Source organism: Mus musculus, chromosome 15, assembly GCF_000001635.26.
Source record: "Mus musculus strain C57BL/6J chromosome 15, GRCm38.p6 C57BL/6J".
Taxonomy (NCBI): Eukaryota; Metazoa; Chordata; class Mammalia; order Rodentia; family Muridae; genus Mus; species Mus musculus.
Genome location: NC_000081.6, coordinates 68142215 through 68157897, shown reverse-complemented (window position 1 = coordinate 68157897; position 15683 = coordinate 68142215). Strand labels below are relative to the sequence as shown.

The 15683-nt window shown below is 44.1% G+C and overlaps 1 protein-coding gene across 12 annotated transcripts in view; it reads left to right on the top strand.

Annotated features, from left to right (window-relative positions):
* Positions 1-15683, top strand: part of Zfat (zinc finger and AT hook domain containing) — a 175209-nt gene that overhangs the window by 101025 nt on the left and 58501 nt on the right. For 8 of the 12 annotated variants that reach the window (XR_001781548.2, XR_001781547.2, XM_006521124.4 and 5 more), the window contains one exon: positions 11307-11395. The exons of 2 other annotated variants lie outside the window; for them this stretch is intronic. Coding sequence is in view for 6 of the 10 variants with exons in the window: in XM_006521124.4 (XP_006521187.2) it covers positions 11307-11395 (89 nt within the window). In the remaining 4 variants the exon portion in view is untranslated. Of the gene's footprint in view, positions 1-11306; positions 11396-12069; positions 12235-15683 lie in introns of all 12 variants that reach the window. 2 more of the 12 variants (XR_384022.4, XR_384021.4) reach the window with 2 other exon arrangements.

The following is a 15683-nucleotide window of genomic DNA, read 5'->3' as shown; positions in this document are numbered from 1 at the left end:
GTGTGTGTGTGTGCATGTGTGTGTCTTTAGCCTTTGTCTTAGGAAGAATAGAAATGAACACCTTGGGCAAGTTTACCAATACTTCATGCTATACAGCCTCTTTAGCAGATTTATAAGTGGGGCTTATTTTCTCTGTTGCTGTAACAATTTGGCAAAGGTGTAGTGGCTTAGAGCAGTGGTGGGCTCATGACATCATGCCTCTGGAGGCCCACAGTCTACGATCATGGTGTCAGCACAACTGCACTCCTTTGTGAAACTATTGGGCAGAGTGCTGTTCTATCCTGTGTAGTGCACAGATGGTGAGCTCTTTGATTTGGAAGCTCCTTCCTACATTTTGTGAGCTACCAGTGCAGTGTTCTTCAGTCTGTCCCTGCTTCCTCACATCTGTTTTCAGTCTCTGATCCTCATGCCTCTTTCTCCAGATGCCATTAGACCTTCTACATATTCCAGGATAGGCTCCAACCTCAGACACTTTACTTGGTCATATCTGCAGACTTCTTTTCTCTCTGTGTGAAGTAATGTGTTGGTTTCAGGTTTGGGAACGTTCTTCCTTTGTGGCAGGTATGTAGCATTATTGGCCTGCTACCCTGGGTATTGGGCTCACACCAAGTACGTGGACCTTGTACCTGTTTCTCTACATGCCAGGGTTCTCTAAGGCACAGTACTTGACAATGGTGGGAAATCGTAGCTGAATCACCACGGGAAAGCCAAATCCACCTTCTCTTGGGCATTCTGTCCTTAGGGCACAGAGCCATAGAGAGTATCAGTGTAGGAAAATGCCAAACACTACTTTTCTGAAAAAAAAAAAAAAAAAGTAACTTTTCCAAAAATTTCTAAAAATTTACTTATGCAAAAATCACCTTTTTCAGTAAGTCTGGATAAACAGTCATGAGACATTTCTACTTTATTCCTGTAGATATTTTTACTAATAACAGTTTAGGCTTATGGAAATTGGTTCTCTAAGAACTTCGGGATCCCTTCAAGTCTAAGGTACGTGTAGTTTGATTTGGCAGTGCTGTTTACTTAGCAGACATTGCAGGCAAGTTGCCTTCCATCTGCAGGCATCTTTCATTGCTGTGGCTTTGTGTTCAAATGTAGTCCAAATGCCGGAACCTGAGTGCAATGGTTTCAGGTGCTTTGATCACTGTATTACTTTTATATAAAACTGTAACCAGCCCCAGAGAACCTGATGAAGCCGGCACAGGTGTGGTAAAGGCAAAGATAACAGCTATTCTTCACAGTGACCTTGTATATGTGTTAGAGCAGGCTTAGGGCTCTGAGTTCCCCTCCCTCATGGGCAACCGCATGTTTCTGTGCTTCAGATCTGCTTCTGTATGGCTTCCTGCTACAGCCTGGGGGTGATGCTCTGCTGGCTCCCATAACCACTTGTGTACTTTCTCTTCTTCCATAGCAGGCAGTCCATGGGCAGCAACTCCTAGAGGTCTGCTGGACCTTTTATCTAAGCTGGGGCAAGGCATTGGGTGGCCACAGCCCATGTTCCCCTCCTGCAAATCTCTCCCTGTCCCATCAGCATAGAGTAGGTCAGGTAACTGGCCCCAGCGAGGGCCTAAGCAAGGTGAACCATGTCTTGTGGAACCATCTCCTTAAGTTTAGACAGTCTGTTACTTCTTTTCTACCCTTCAGTTACTGTAGCCTTTGTGTCAGGGGGCTGTCTTTGACATGCATACCTTTCCTTAATCGGACCCCTCCTTAGGACACTTCCTACCTCAGGACCTTTGCTTTGTTCTTGCGCATTCACCACTGTTTTACTCTTCAAGTACTTTTACCAGAGATTTGAAAGTATGATATCTTAATGTGTTCATTTTTAGCACTCTGTGTTATGAAAAATGATTAGCAATAGGTATCCAGTCTTCTGGGTTATAATTGGTATTTATTTGATAACTCATAAAGTCGAGCAAGTACTGTACAGATTAAATGCCTGTGCTTCAGGAAGCTTATGTAACATATGGTCTAGGGTTTTGTGTGCTTGCTTTTGTAAGAGTTTATGTTGGTGGGCTAGAGCTGATTTTACTTTCTCTGGAGGAGGTGTGCAGTCATACATTCTCTTACTGGGTTAGCAGCTACCTGTGCTGGAGCTCTTGGCCAGTTGACAGACCCTTTTTGAGGACCCAAAACAGACAGTGGTTTATCATGAAAGTCCTTTGGGCTCTACAGAGATAGTGGTTATTTCTCTCCCCAAAGCTGGCTCTGTCTACCTAGCCACTCTCTTTTTACCGTCTATTTCAACTTAACATCACAACCCCACTGGGGCCTTCGCAATAAAGCAGCCTCAGGACCATGCCCTTCTCGCCCACCCCCTTCATACTCAGCACTCTATACCAGTAATGGTTCTTGGTCACATTTTATAATAATTTATTTGTATTCTTGCATTTAGTTGATGAGCCCCAAAGGGACCAGCTCCATAGTCTTGCTCATTCCTGTCTCCTGTAGTCAGGCATGGCTCTGGCATGTAACTACTGTTTCATGTAGCCAGGCATGGCTCTGGCATGTAACTACTGTCTCCTGTAGTCAGGCATGGCTCTGGCATGTAACTACTGTCTCATGTAGCCAGGCATGGCTCTGGCATGTAACTACTGTCTCATGTAGCCAGTCATGGCTCTGGCATGTAACTACTGTCTCATGTAGTCAGGCATGGCTCTGGCATGTAACTACTGTTTCATGTAGCCAGGCATGGCTCTGGCATGTAACTACTGTTTCATGTAGCCAGGCATGGCTCTGGCATGTAACTACTGTTTCATGTAGTCAGGCATGGCTCTGGCATGTAACTACTGTTTCATGTAGTCAGGCATGGCTCTGGCATGTAACTACTGTTTCATGAGTGTTGATGAATGACTGAGCACAGCTGCCAGACTGCGTCTCTGCATCTGCACTTTGTGCTGTCCACCTTGCCTCTCTCTGCTTCCTTCATTCTCATGCTCTCTCTCTCTCTCTCTCTCTCTCTCTCTCTCTCTCTCTCTCTCTCTCCCCCCTTCCTCTCATTGTCTCCTTTAGCCACTGTCCACCCATCCCCATGCATACTGATTGGTTACTTTTAAATAGTTCATTTCCTGGATCAGCTCAGGTCACTTGTTTTCTGGTGGCTTAGTCCTCTGTTGTTAGAACTGGAGATGGGACACAGGCCATGTCCCATCTCCAGTCATACCTACAGCTTGACTGTGGAGAGGGAAAGAGAGTGTGTTGCAGGGTATATGATCACACTTTGAACCCCAAGATTGTATTATTTACTGAAACAAACAAACAAACAAACAAACAAACGAACAGTTTCTAGTTGTGGTGTGGCTCAGCCCTTAGAACACACCTTTAATCCCTCTTACTAGAATACAGACATGACCTTAATTCCCTAACAATGAAGGTAAAATCATTTGTAGCAAGAAGCACCCCTGTTTGAAAGTGATGTCTAATTGAGTGGCAGACCAAGTGATGAATTTGACAGAATAGGATATGCCAACTCTCACAAGAAGAGAAGGAAACTTGAAGGACAGTGCGGGGGGTGGGGGTGGGGTGGGGTCAGCTTTATTGGTACAGTTGTACAGAGACAGGTTGCAGAAAGTGAAAAAGCTAGACACAGGTGAAGACAGAATAAGCCAGAGAATGAGAAGGAGCCAGTAGATTAGATCAGATTTCCAGTTAGTTTGAGGCCAAACAGAGAATTAAGGAGAGTCTGAGGGAGGGGGGAGGACAGTTGAATCAGTCAGCTTAGAGAGGAGTTTGAGCCAGAACAGCAGAGTTGAACCAGCCAGCTAGAGATCAGAAAGATCTAGAGTATAAGTCTCAGAGGCTGAAAATATTCTAGGCCTAGATTAGATTGTCCAGAGGGGAGAAGTTTCCAGGACTAGGCCTAGGTTAGCAGACAGAATCAGGAAGCCTCCAGATGACAATCACATCTGGTGAATAAAAGATACTTGTACAAGGGTGTTTGCGCAGCCCCAGTGAGTGCTGCTCTAAGTTCTCACTGGGCTCATCTTCACTGCTCTCAATTCTCAGCACCTAGCTTGTAGAATGAAAGGCTTACAGTTCTGGCCCCAGAATGCCCACAGCTGGGAAGGAGCTCATAGCTCAGCAGAGTTGTATTAGTTAACCGCTAGCCATTTTGTAAAGTAAGTCTTCTATTTGACAACCCTGATGACAGCAACAGAAAGTATAAACTTCCACTGTCAGGAGCCTGAAAGTCCAGTGAGTGAGACAGATGATAAGCATGGTAAAAATCAATAAAGACATGCTGTGTTACAATGGAAATCTTGAACCATTTCAAGAACTGAGAAAACTTGGGAATGAAAGTAAAAATATAAGTAAACAATGATTCAGGTTCTATACAAACGTCATGAGCTTCCTAGTACTTAATCAGCAAAGTAGGCTGTGGGGACTGTTGGTCTATACTGGGTGGCTGTGGAGTGACCTAGGAGAAGCGACACTTGAATGCAGGTGTCTGAGCCAACAGAATGTGGATGATCTGAGAATCGTCCCAACAACTGGGAAGAACAGGCTCTGGATGTGTGGAGTGCAGAGAGGAGAGATGGAGTCATGTGACTGAAGGTCCATGCAGATGTTGCAGGCTTTGAGATGTGTTGTGTGTAGAGAGGCCAAGAGCTTGTAGGAGACTGGAGCTAACAGTCTTTTATAAACACATTGATTCCACACTGCATGCACTTGATTGCAGTTATTACATTTTTTCTCTTCTATCCTTAGTCTGTGTAGACAGCCTTACTTAGAAGTTAAGCTTGGATTCCCTTAGAGAATGCCAGGGAAATGAATAGCAAGAGGAAAGGAGGGTCTCTACTAAGTAGTTGGGGTCCCCTGTGGAAACGAGGCTCCCTCTGGTCCCCTGCATGTATCCCATCTCATCTCTCAGGGGCTAATTTTTAGGTGCTCACCAGTCCTGTGCTTTAGTTATCCTTACAGTAGAGAAGAGTTTGTGTATCATGTTTTCTCCCGTAGCCCCTGATTAGCAGGGAGGAATGATCCCAGGACCACGCAGGGTGAACCAGTCACTTCTCCTGCTACTCTTTTCTTTGGTGTCTTTTTCTAATGCACAGCTGCTCTGTGAAACAGGCTGAGTTTATGTGAGAGGTACTGACCACCATGGACGGTGGCAGTTATTTCAGCCCTCATTAGATGAAACGATTCTCTAAGCTAGGAGGTAGAATGTACCTGGGTCAGAGTCGGGGCTTTCTTACTCCCGTTTATGACCTAGAAAACTGCTTAGCTCTGGTTTGCCATCCAGAAACGGATGATACTTCCTGCATCCCTGGTTTCAGTGCCCAATGGGAAGACATACACCCAGCTCTAGGGCTGCTAAAAGGTGCCTAGGTGGCAGTTTTGAAAATCAACCTCCTCTTTTGCTTTGTCGTTGTTTTCTTTCTTGGGTGCTGTGTGGTTTGTATCTGCATAGAGCTGTGTGATGTTCCTCAGCCAGTGTTGCGAGGTCATTTTAATCCAGGGAAGAAGTAGCTTGCCCTCCACATTACACACAATTCCCAGGTATCTCTTGCTCTGGGAACAACCAGAAGTCTGAAAATGGCCTCATGATAACTAGTTGTAAATCTGCATTCCATTGTTTTGATTAGGCAACAAGGATCATGTTAAGTATTCTTTGGGGCCTGCTAGTTGGGGCTCTATCTATTCCCTGGCTGGGTTGCCCAGGGCGGGGATGGCCTTTTGGAGACACCCACTTTCCTGTGTGTACAGAGCCTTGGATACTAGGACATTCCATTTCTTTCTTTTTTGTCCTTTTTAATTTTTCTCACTTTTCTTCCTGTGCCCCAAACCCCCACTTCCTCTTGAAATCATGGCTCCATTTTTTTATTTGTTATTGTTGCACTCCTCAAACATGTGCCCCTAAGTATATAACTGCCACTTGCTCAGTTTGTTTAGTGTTACTTGCATGTATATAATTTCAGGGATGGCTACTTGGTGTTGGGTAACCAATTAGGGGGCTCATCTCTAGGAAAGGCAAACTCTCCCTTTTTCAGCCATCCTCAGGTCTGTAGTTCTTTGTCTGTGGGAGCCCATTAAAGAGTTTCCTTTTCAATGTTAGCATGTCTAGTGAAATTGTATTTATTCAGACCTTGTGTAGGCAGCCATATTGTTGAGGTATCATGGGTAAAACCTCTCTGTCATTTTTAAGAGACACAATTTCACTGCAGCTTTTCTGGTCCTCTGCTCTTTCACTCTTCCCACCTGATTTCCATCAGTGTTCCCCAATCCTTAAGTGCAAGGAATCTGCCGTAGATGTGTCAGTTGGGGTTAGACATCTCACAGTCACTTATGTGACTGTGTTTTTTATTTTTAATTTTAGCCTGTTGTGGTCTCCTGTAATCATTTCTGTTGCAAAGAGAAGCTTCTTTAATGAGCAATGCGAGCTACACTGTATCTGTCAGTATAATAATAAATATTTAAAGTACAGTTAAGATTCATGATCGTTTAATAAAGTCTAGGTAGAAACTCTCCTCTAAGATCCATAACCTCACTAGTGGGTAGTTGGCTGGATTTTCAGTGTCAGACAGGATTTCCTTATGCTGAGGGAACCATAACTCTAAATAGAGAGTTCCTTGTTACCTCCAAGATATAAGTGCCACTACTCATGTTACTCTGCTATGATGACTGTCCTTGTTGCTCATAATTACTTGGAAGTACTCATTGTTTCCTTCTCTTGGAAATCACACCTTCCAATATTAAGAAAGCTTGTCCTCAGAGTGCAGCCTTTCAAGTCAGATACAGCCAGGGTCCTCCAGTTCTTTTTCCAAAGTATATTATGTCTTCAGCCATAAGGACATACCTTCAACCTCTGTGTAGTGGTTTGGATGAAAATGGCCCTCATTAGTCTCATATATTTGAAATAGTTGGTCCCCAGTTGGTGGAACTGTTTGGGAAGGACTGAGGTGTGACCTTCTTGGAAGTGGTGTGTCACTGAGGGTAGGGTTTGAAGTTTCAAAAAAATTCATGCAATTCTTAGTGTTCTCTCTCTGTCTTCTTTGTGGATCAATATATAAGCTCTCAGGTATTCCTTTATTCTACCATCATGGACTATGACCCTGTGAAACCATAAGCCAAATAAATGTTTTCAATCATGGTGTTCTATCACATGGGATATGGGAAAGATACTAAGACACTCTGAGCTGCAAGTAAGAGCAACAATAAAGCCTAAAGTTGAACAAAATACACAGAAGACTATAGTGTAAGTAAAGTTATCCCACTTGAGCCAACCCTTCTTCCCCCACAGGCCATAGGCTATCGAACAAAAGCCCAATACTTGAATCTTTCACATTTTAGTCAGGGCACTCCAAGAAACAACCCCCACCTGCCTGCCAAGGATTTACTTTTTAAAGATTTATTTTACTCTGTGTATGTATGTGAGGGAGGATGTGGATACTCCAGGTCCACCTATATATCCAATTATTGGTGGTTGTGAGCCATTTGACATGTGTTCTGAAACCAAACTCTAGTCCTCTGCAAGAGCAATGTGTATTCTAAACTGCTGAGTCAGCTTCCTGGTACTTCAAGAGTTCTTTTTAGTACTTAATGTTTTAGTGTATGATTTTGTTTTTTGATACGGAGAAGAGTTCTATCCACTTTCCTTCCCCTTTATAATAGTAAAGAAATCAAGCATTTTCTTGGGCTGCTAGAGCCACGCCGATGTTGTCTCCTAAACCATAGGTCAGTGGAAAGGTGTGCACGGCTGAAGTTATACTGGAGATATGTAGAACTACGTGGCCTGTGTCTGTGGAAATGTTGATAATGTATTTAAGAAAACATATTAATTGCTCTCTAACTATAACTTGCATACTTTACAAGTTAGAATAATTCTACAGTTTGGACTTGAAGATTTAGTAAAATTTAGGTGGAGAGATAACTTACTATTAACTTACTAGTCTAAAGCACTTGCTGCTCTTCCAAATGAAGAGTTTGGTTTTCAGCAACCACATTGATTGGTTCATGACTGCCTATAACTCCAACTCCAGCTCCAGGCGATTGCCTTCCTTCTTCCATCCTCTATGGGCACCCAAATATACATGACATAGATACATACATACCCATGTACATACATACATGTGCAAGTATATGTGTGCATTTATGTATCACACAAACACAGATACAAGTAAAATCTAGAGTCTGGAATTCATACACTTAAGATGATAAGTACAACTCTAGTATTAATATTTTTGAACCATTTGTTTTTTGGTTGTTGTTTTTGCTGGCCGTATGAAAACTGTTATGTGTATAAGATGTAACTGTTTTCTTGCTTGTTTTTTGCCCATTTCAACTTAATAAAATGTATGAAATATAGTCATATATGTCTACACCTAGACATTAGGTTTCTGAGATGAAAAATGCATGGCAGCCCATCCTGTGGGCAGGTAGTTACTGTGTGTGGGGTGGGAAGCACACTGTGGTAAAATGGTTCATAGGGCATGGTTAAGAAAAGCCTAATGCTAAATGGAATAGAGAGAGTGATGACATCAGGGCAAGACCCTACCCAGCCTAGCTTCCAACATGTAGACAGAAATTAAAGAAAAGTTTAAGCAGTGAAGGAAACCATTAATATCGGGGAGCTGACAGAAATACATTTGAGTGACAGAGCCAAGTTCTAGCCTCAGCAAGTAGCATTGACCATGTGGTTCTAGCTTTAGACTCAAGACTAAAAACAGGGCTTGTGGAATTTCCCACTGTGGTTAAGGAAAGCCGAGGGCAGATGTATGTCAGGTGTGTATACGTGGCCTGCATGGAAGTGCAGAGAGGCCATTTCATGAAGTTGTGAAGGTGAAGCCTGGATTGTGTTGGAGATCCCAAGATGTTAGAGATGCCAGAATCATGGGGTGCCTGCCAAAGAGAGCTACAAAGAGGGAGTGGAACCAGTCCATGACAGAGAGGTGTGCTGTAGCCAGCAACGCTGAAAGCAGTTGGCGATCTGGAGTGTTTTGACATCAGATTTGGGGATGCAGAATTTGGAGATTGCCCTGCTGGCTTTCATTCCTGCTTTGATTCAGTATTTTCTCACTGTGCCTTCTTTACTCCCTTTTGGAATGGTGATGTTTATCCTGCGCCATTATATATTGGAAGTATGTGATCTGGTTTTTTATTTTGATTTTATAGGAGGTTACATTTAAGAGATTGCCATGAGTTGCAGAAGAGACTTTGTGGGCTTTGAAGACTGTGTAAGACTATGAGAACTTTTGAAGTTGGACTGAATGCATTTTTTCTTTCGTTATGATATGGCTGCAAGCCTGTTGTTGTCAGGGAGTGGGATGTACTAGTTTGAATAAGCATTCATATATTTGAACCAGGGAATGGCATTACTTGAAATGGATTAGGAGTTGTGACCTAGTTGGAATGTCTCACCTAGGGGTAGGCCTTCAGGTTTCAAAAGCCAAGGCCAGGTTCAGTATTTCTTCCTGCTGCCTGCTGATCTAGATATAGAACTCTTAGCTTCTTCAGCACCATGTCTGCCTTTGTACCCTCATGCTCCCCACCATGATGATAATGGACTAATCCTCTGAAACTGCAAGGAAGCCCCAATTAAATTCTTTGTTTTATGAATTACCTTGGTCTTGGTGTCTCTTCAATAGAGCAATGACCAAGGCAATGACTAATGGGTGGTGTCTCAAATGTTGGGTTGAGGGAAGAGATCTGAGTAGAAGGTGTAGGTTTGGGCATCAAGTGTGTGTCCAGACTGTAGGGAACAGTCATGTGCAATGATACTCAGAATGACAAGAGTGTGGGCTATCAGTTTATAGAGAATGATTGATATGGATACTGTCACCAAGATACTCAGTGACTAGTCTGACACACATAGCTGCTGGTGGTGTAGTACCAAAGAATAAGGCTTTTTGGTCAGATTGTCAGCAGAGACTCAGGTAGTAGAGTCATCTACTAACACCAGGAGTGACATCTACCATTGGTTTGACCTAGTGGTTACTTTGGTAGGAACAGGTATCAATACCAGTTGTGCCTTTGCTCAGTTTGCTTTGACTTCAGGGGTTCAAAATAGGGGAGAATAGGAAATGGAACTATGGAGAAGTCTTGTTAGTCTGGTCTATTGGAGATGTGTGGAGTTCCCCAGAGGAGCAAGAATTTCTTAGAATCCTGAGAAATCCTCAACTACTGCTGAGGCAGTAGTTGTATTTGTGTAATGCTGGCACCAGTAGGACCATTTTCTACTGAAGGAAGTAGGCCATACTTCTGTTTGATTACTTATTTGTATGATTGCAAATGGAGAGTTTGGTTACTTTCATCGGGAGCAGGGTGGTGTGTTCCACATATCCATCTCTTTGTTTTAACATGTTCACCCACTCACCTGATTGTTGACTATTGCTAAAACAGTGATCTTCTCTGACGTTGTCTTTGGCACTTTTGAAGTTATGCTTTTGGCTCTCCTACCAGCATGGGAGCTGTGTACAGTGACCTTTCTCCATGTAGAAAGTCATTCTACAGATTCCTCTGCTGCTCAGGATCTCCTCCTCATTGAGATGCCCCAGATCCTCGATGTTTTGCTTTCATCTTCTCCAGATCAACATGTGATTTACTGTAGACTGCACACTTCCGTTCCAGGAGGAACATGGGGCTGGTGTTTCTGACCATCGTGTAGCCTTTCCTGCTGCTCTTGTGTTCTCTCTCTCTCTCCCTCTCTCTCCCCCTCCCTCCCCCTCTCTCCCCACCCCTCTCCCTCCCTCCCTCCCTCCCTCCCTCCCTCCCTCCCTTCTTCTCCCTCCCTTCCTCCTTCTCCCTTCCTCCCTCTCCCTCCCTCCCTCCCTGCCCCCTCTCTTTTCCTTCCTCCCTCCCTCCCTGCCCCCTCTCTTTTCCTTCCTCCCTCCCTCCCTCCCTCCCTCCCTCCCTCCCTCCCTCCCTCCCTCCCTCTCTTCATCTGTCCCTCCCTCCCTCTCTCTCTGTCTTCCTCTCATCTCTTCTGTCCCTCCTTCTCTCTTTTCCTTTCTTCAATCTCCCCCTTTTCTTCCTCTTTCTCTCTATCTCTCATGAACACTTCTCTTTTTTCAGTGTCCTCTGGAGGTGGCTGGGCATTCATTTTTCTCCCTTTAGGAGTCTGCTGTAACGTTACTGTTCAGAATCTTCCTAGACAAAGCTGGCCACTGTCTTCCTTCAGTGGGTGAGCTCCTTCTTGCTCCTCCTTGCTAACAACTGACCATGCTGCCTTGTGTCTGTACACTGCCTTCTTGATCCCCTCTGAGAATCTGCTTTCCTACCTGGCAAGGGACACCTGTGTGTACACAGTCCCTTTACATGCAGGAGCTACCAGCCTGGCAATGATCACTTTGTCCTCCGCTTCATTCCAGGGAAGCAATTCAAGTGCACGGTGTGTGACTACACAGCAGCCCAGAAACCCCAGCTGCTGCGACACATGGAGCAGCATGCCTCCTTCAAGGTAAGAGGTATGCGAGGCGGAAGTGGGAAGGACGCAAGTGGACACACAGCACTTGTGGCATTGACTTTGCTTTCCAGCCCTTTAATTGTCATATGCGGAGTTTACTCTGTGCTCCCTCGTTCCATAAGCATAGAGTTTCTCTGTGTTTTGGAAACCAAGACAAGAAACAGTGTTCAAGAGGGTACAGACAGAAGACAAGGCATGTCCTTCCCGCTTGAAACTGGAGTCAGTTTTGAGGAGTGTGAAGTATAGACATTGGGAGGCGGATCTGTGCCTTCAGGTCTTAGATTCCTGCAGGTAAATTGCCTGGTAAACAGTTAAAGCCCACCTGGCAGGCTTCTATATGAGTGGAGAGCATTCTGGTATACCCACTGTAGGCCCTAGCACAGTGCTTCTCAGCCTTCCTAATGCTGCCATCCTTAAATATAGTTCCTCATGCTATTGTGATTACCAACCACAAACTTATTTTACTGCTACTTCATAATGGTGATTTTGTTACTGTTCTGAATTGTAATGTAAAAATCTGATTTGCGATTCCTGTGAAAGGGTTGTTTGACACCGCTCCCCCAAGGGTTCATAACCTACAAGTTGAGAACCACTAGCCTATCATGTGCAGGGGTTGGAGGATGGAGTCCTTCTAGTTTTCCTAATGCTTGTAAGTAATGTTTTTTCAGCAGGTTTGGTAGCATCTACTTAGCCAGTCTCTCGTGGAATTTTGCAGAGGAAGAAAGATGACCCACTGTGTTTCTCAATAAAAACTCTGCATATCACTTAAGTCATCTTGACCCTTGACATTGTTACATCTGCTGATATGTGCTCAGAGAAATTGAATTTTTAAGGTTTGTGACCATTATGCTTTAAAATGCTTTTTGAAATGCCTTTTATAGAATCTCATAGAATTGTCTAATCTGGAAGGAATGTTGGTCGCCACATTTCGGGCTTTCTCTCATTGAACTTCTCAAGCTCTGGCTTTGTGTAAGGAGATTCCTAACTGTCACCTTAGGGCTCCCAATGGTACAAACTGCTGCCCTTGCTTATCAGATGAGAAACCCGAGCCTCAGAATTGAGCTGACCAGCTGTAGTCTTTTCTGCCACAGACTCTGATTTCAGCTGGTGTTGTCATGTTGACCTTGTCTGTCATTTGTGAGGTGAGAAGGACCTTCTGCAGCAGCAAGCTCATCCTGTGTTCAGAACAGCTTGTGCGGCCTCTTAGGACGTCTCCTCATACAATTGAAGGACTTAAAGCACTCTGAGTGTGCAGGCATACGCTTTTAGCATCCAGAAAACAAAGGAGGCAGAACTTAAACTACATCCTCCCACTGTTCAGTGTTCTTCCTGCTGTATCTTCTCAGTGAATTTGGGCAGGAGGGGAGAACTGGAAAGGCTATAATCATGAAGACAGTTTTCAGGTGAACATGACTTGCTACGGTGGAACCCACATATCACCAGGAGTAGTACCATATGACTGAATCTGTTAAGTCTTCAGTTTTTATCCCCATTTTTCTATGTAATTAAAGCAAAGGGCTTAATTTCATGTCTTACGGGACACAAACGTGTTTCGCCGGGAGATGATACTCCAAGAGTAGTGTATTTACCATGCTAGAGAGCAGAGGACCAAAGCAGCCTTCTGTCTTTGTAAATGAGGAATTAGGTCAGCTGCAGGTAATTCTTCTATCTGTTTCTGTCTCAGTGGCCTTTGCAGTCATTCTTGGTTTACACTGGTCCTGATGAGAATAGATGAAACAGTCTTTAGCCCTGAGCAAAATTCTCATTTTCTAAGGTTTTTGCCTGTGGCTTATGTGCTCGTGAGAGGAGTGTGGGATTTATTCTGTTAAGCATCTACACAAACAGTTACCATATATTTCCTCCACTGTATCTTTGGCATCCAGTGCAGAACCTGTTGTTGCTGCATTTAGCTGGGTCCTGGGCCATGGCTGGTCTCCCCCAGACTCCCAGTGTATTCAGGATCCTCTTTATCAAGTATCCATAGCTTAGAATGAAACTCACACATGTTGTGCAACACCACAGGCAGCCTTGGTCTCTCGTTCTGTAGCTCTTCTGTGTCAGTTTGTCTAAGTGGAATTTCTCAGTTCACAGAACAGCATGAAGTTGTTCCACACCATCCTCTATCATCCAGACAGTAGTAATCACTCTTCTGTATTCTCCCCTCTCATCTCAGGTTCATTTCCTCTTGCTAAAATGGATTATCACCACATTGTGTTGAAAGAACATACACATTTTATGATTCTGTAACTCAAAAGTCTAGCATGCTGCTCCCTCTGCCCCCAAGATCAACTGTCAATGTTGGCAGGGCCAGCTCTCAGACCCATACCCTTGTCTTTCCTCACTGCTAGAGTCACCTGCAAGTGGCTTATAGCCACTTTCTCTATTTCAAAGCCAGTAACATGGCATGTCCCCTCACGTCTTCTGCTCTAAATTTCCTCTCTGACTTTTAAAGATCCATTTTGGGCTGCTGGTGGGTGATGTTGGAGAGATGGCTGTTGGGGAAGTACTGTGTAGAACGAGCATGAGGTCCTTATTTTACTCCCCGGCACTCACATGAAGAGCTGGCTACAGTGGTGCACGACTGTAATCCTGGCACTGGGGAGACAGAGACAGGCAGATCCCTGGATCATGATCCGCATACAGTGAGCTCTGGGTTCACTGAGGAAACTCTCAGAACATAAGGTGAAAACTGATTACAGATGATTAGCAACCTGACGTTTACCTCTGGCCTCTGTGTGCCCTCAGGCTCACATGCACATGGGTATATAAACACACGGCATGTGCACACACACAGGGGGTGGGGGGTGGGGGGAGGGGAGAGACAAAGACAGAGAACTTTGTGCTTGCTGGAACTTTGTGGCTCAGGTGGTAGAGTGCTTGCCTATCGTATACTCCATTTCAGTTTCCACCAAGTAAATCAGAAATGACAGCATATTTGTAATCCCAGCACTCAGAAATTGGACACAAGAGGCCCAGTATTCAACTTTGACTATGTAGCAAGCTCAAGACCAGCTTGGGATTCAGGACACCATGTCCCAAATAATTAAATATTTAAAGGCCCCTGTGATGACACAAACACAGCCCAAGTAAAGTCCTTACGCTTTGGTTAGGTGTCTAGTGACCTTAGTTTCTGATTCCTGTCCTTTAGTTGTTACTGGGTTTTCTTCAGTGACAGGGATGAACCCAGGTCTTGTACACTCATAGAAAGCACTCTTAACTGAGCTAATACCCCCACCTAAACCCTGTAGTCTTCATTCCTTTTAAACAGTTTCATGGATGAGGACATGAGTGTCTTGAGAGGGGCACTGTTCTGCCAATCTTCCCCCCCACCCCCCCACACACAGTTTTTCCCTTCACGTCTGTCTGTGGAGGAGCTTTTCTATGGAGGTCAGAAAAAAACATTTCATCTGGTAGCGAATGCTGCTAAACACCCAAGATTCTCTTTTTCTCTACTATTCAGTGTGGGCAGGGCTCCTCAGGCAGATACTACTGAACTTTTGCAGTTGGTTTGCAAAATGAAAACAATTTGCTTTTCCTGAGGTGGATTTAATAATTTATAGTGTATGGCTTGTGACAGGAAACACTGGGGTAAGGCAGATTCCTAGATTGTTTTTTAAAAATGGCATATTTCTGTTTATGTATTTATTTAGTATTCATTAAATAGGACTTGAAAATGCTTATAAATTTCTTCCTTTATATAATCTAGAGTGCTTTTGAAGCATTTTTAAAAAGATGAGTTTGCAGTCCAACAGTAAATGAGATTTTTTTTTTTTTGATGGAAATGACTGCATCAGCGTTACCACTGATAAAGCTTTGCTGGGCTCTGTGGCATAGCTGAGTGTCTTGGTGGTTTGCTAAACATACTGCACTTCTGAGTCAGAGCTGATGGCAGAGTAGAGGACCCTCCCAGCTGAAGGCAGGGTAGAGGACCCTCTGTGCACTTAGAAGCATTGCGTTCCATTGAGTACCTCCAGTCATTTTTACACTTCATGAAGGAGATTTACAAGCTCCTTGTCACTGCTGCAGAAGTATTGGGTTCTACGCTTTATTTAATCTTGCCCCTCACAATTGAGTCATTCGGTTGCTCCCAGCTTGGGCTGTTATAAATTACTGAACAGTGGGCATCTTCATGCAGGAAGCATTCTCATGTCTCCTAAAATCTAATGGGTGATAAAGTTGAGAGCCAAGCTCATTACACCACTGAGAAATCACAGATATTGCCTGCAATCAAAATGCATCCTCAGAGGCCCAGTCTGCCTTGACCTTGCATGGCTTAGGGACT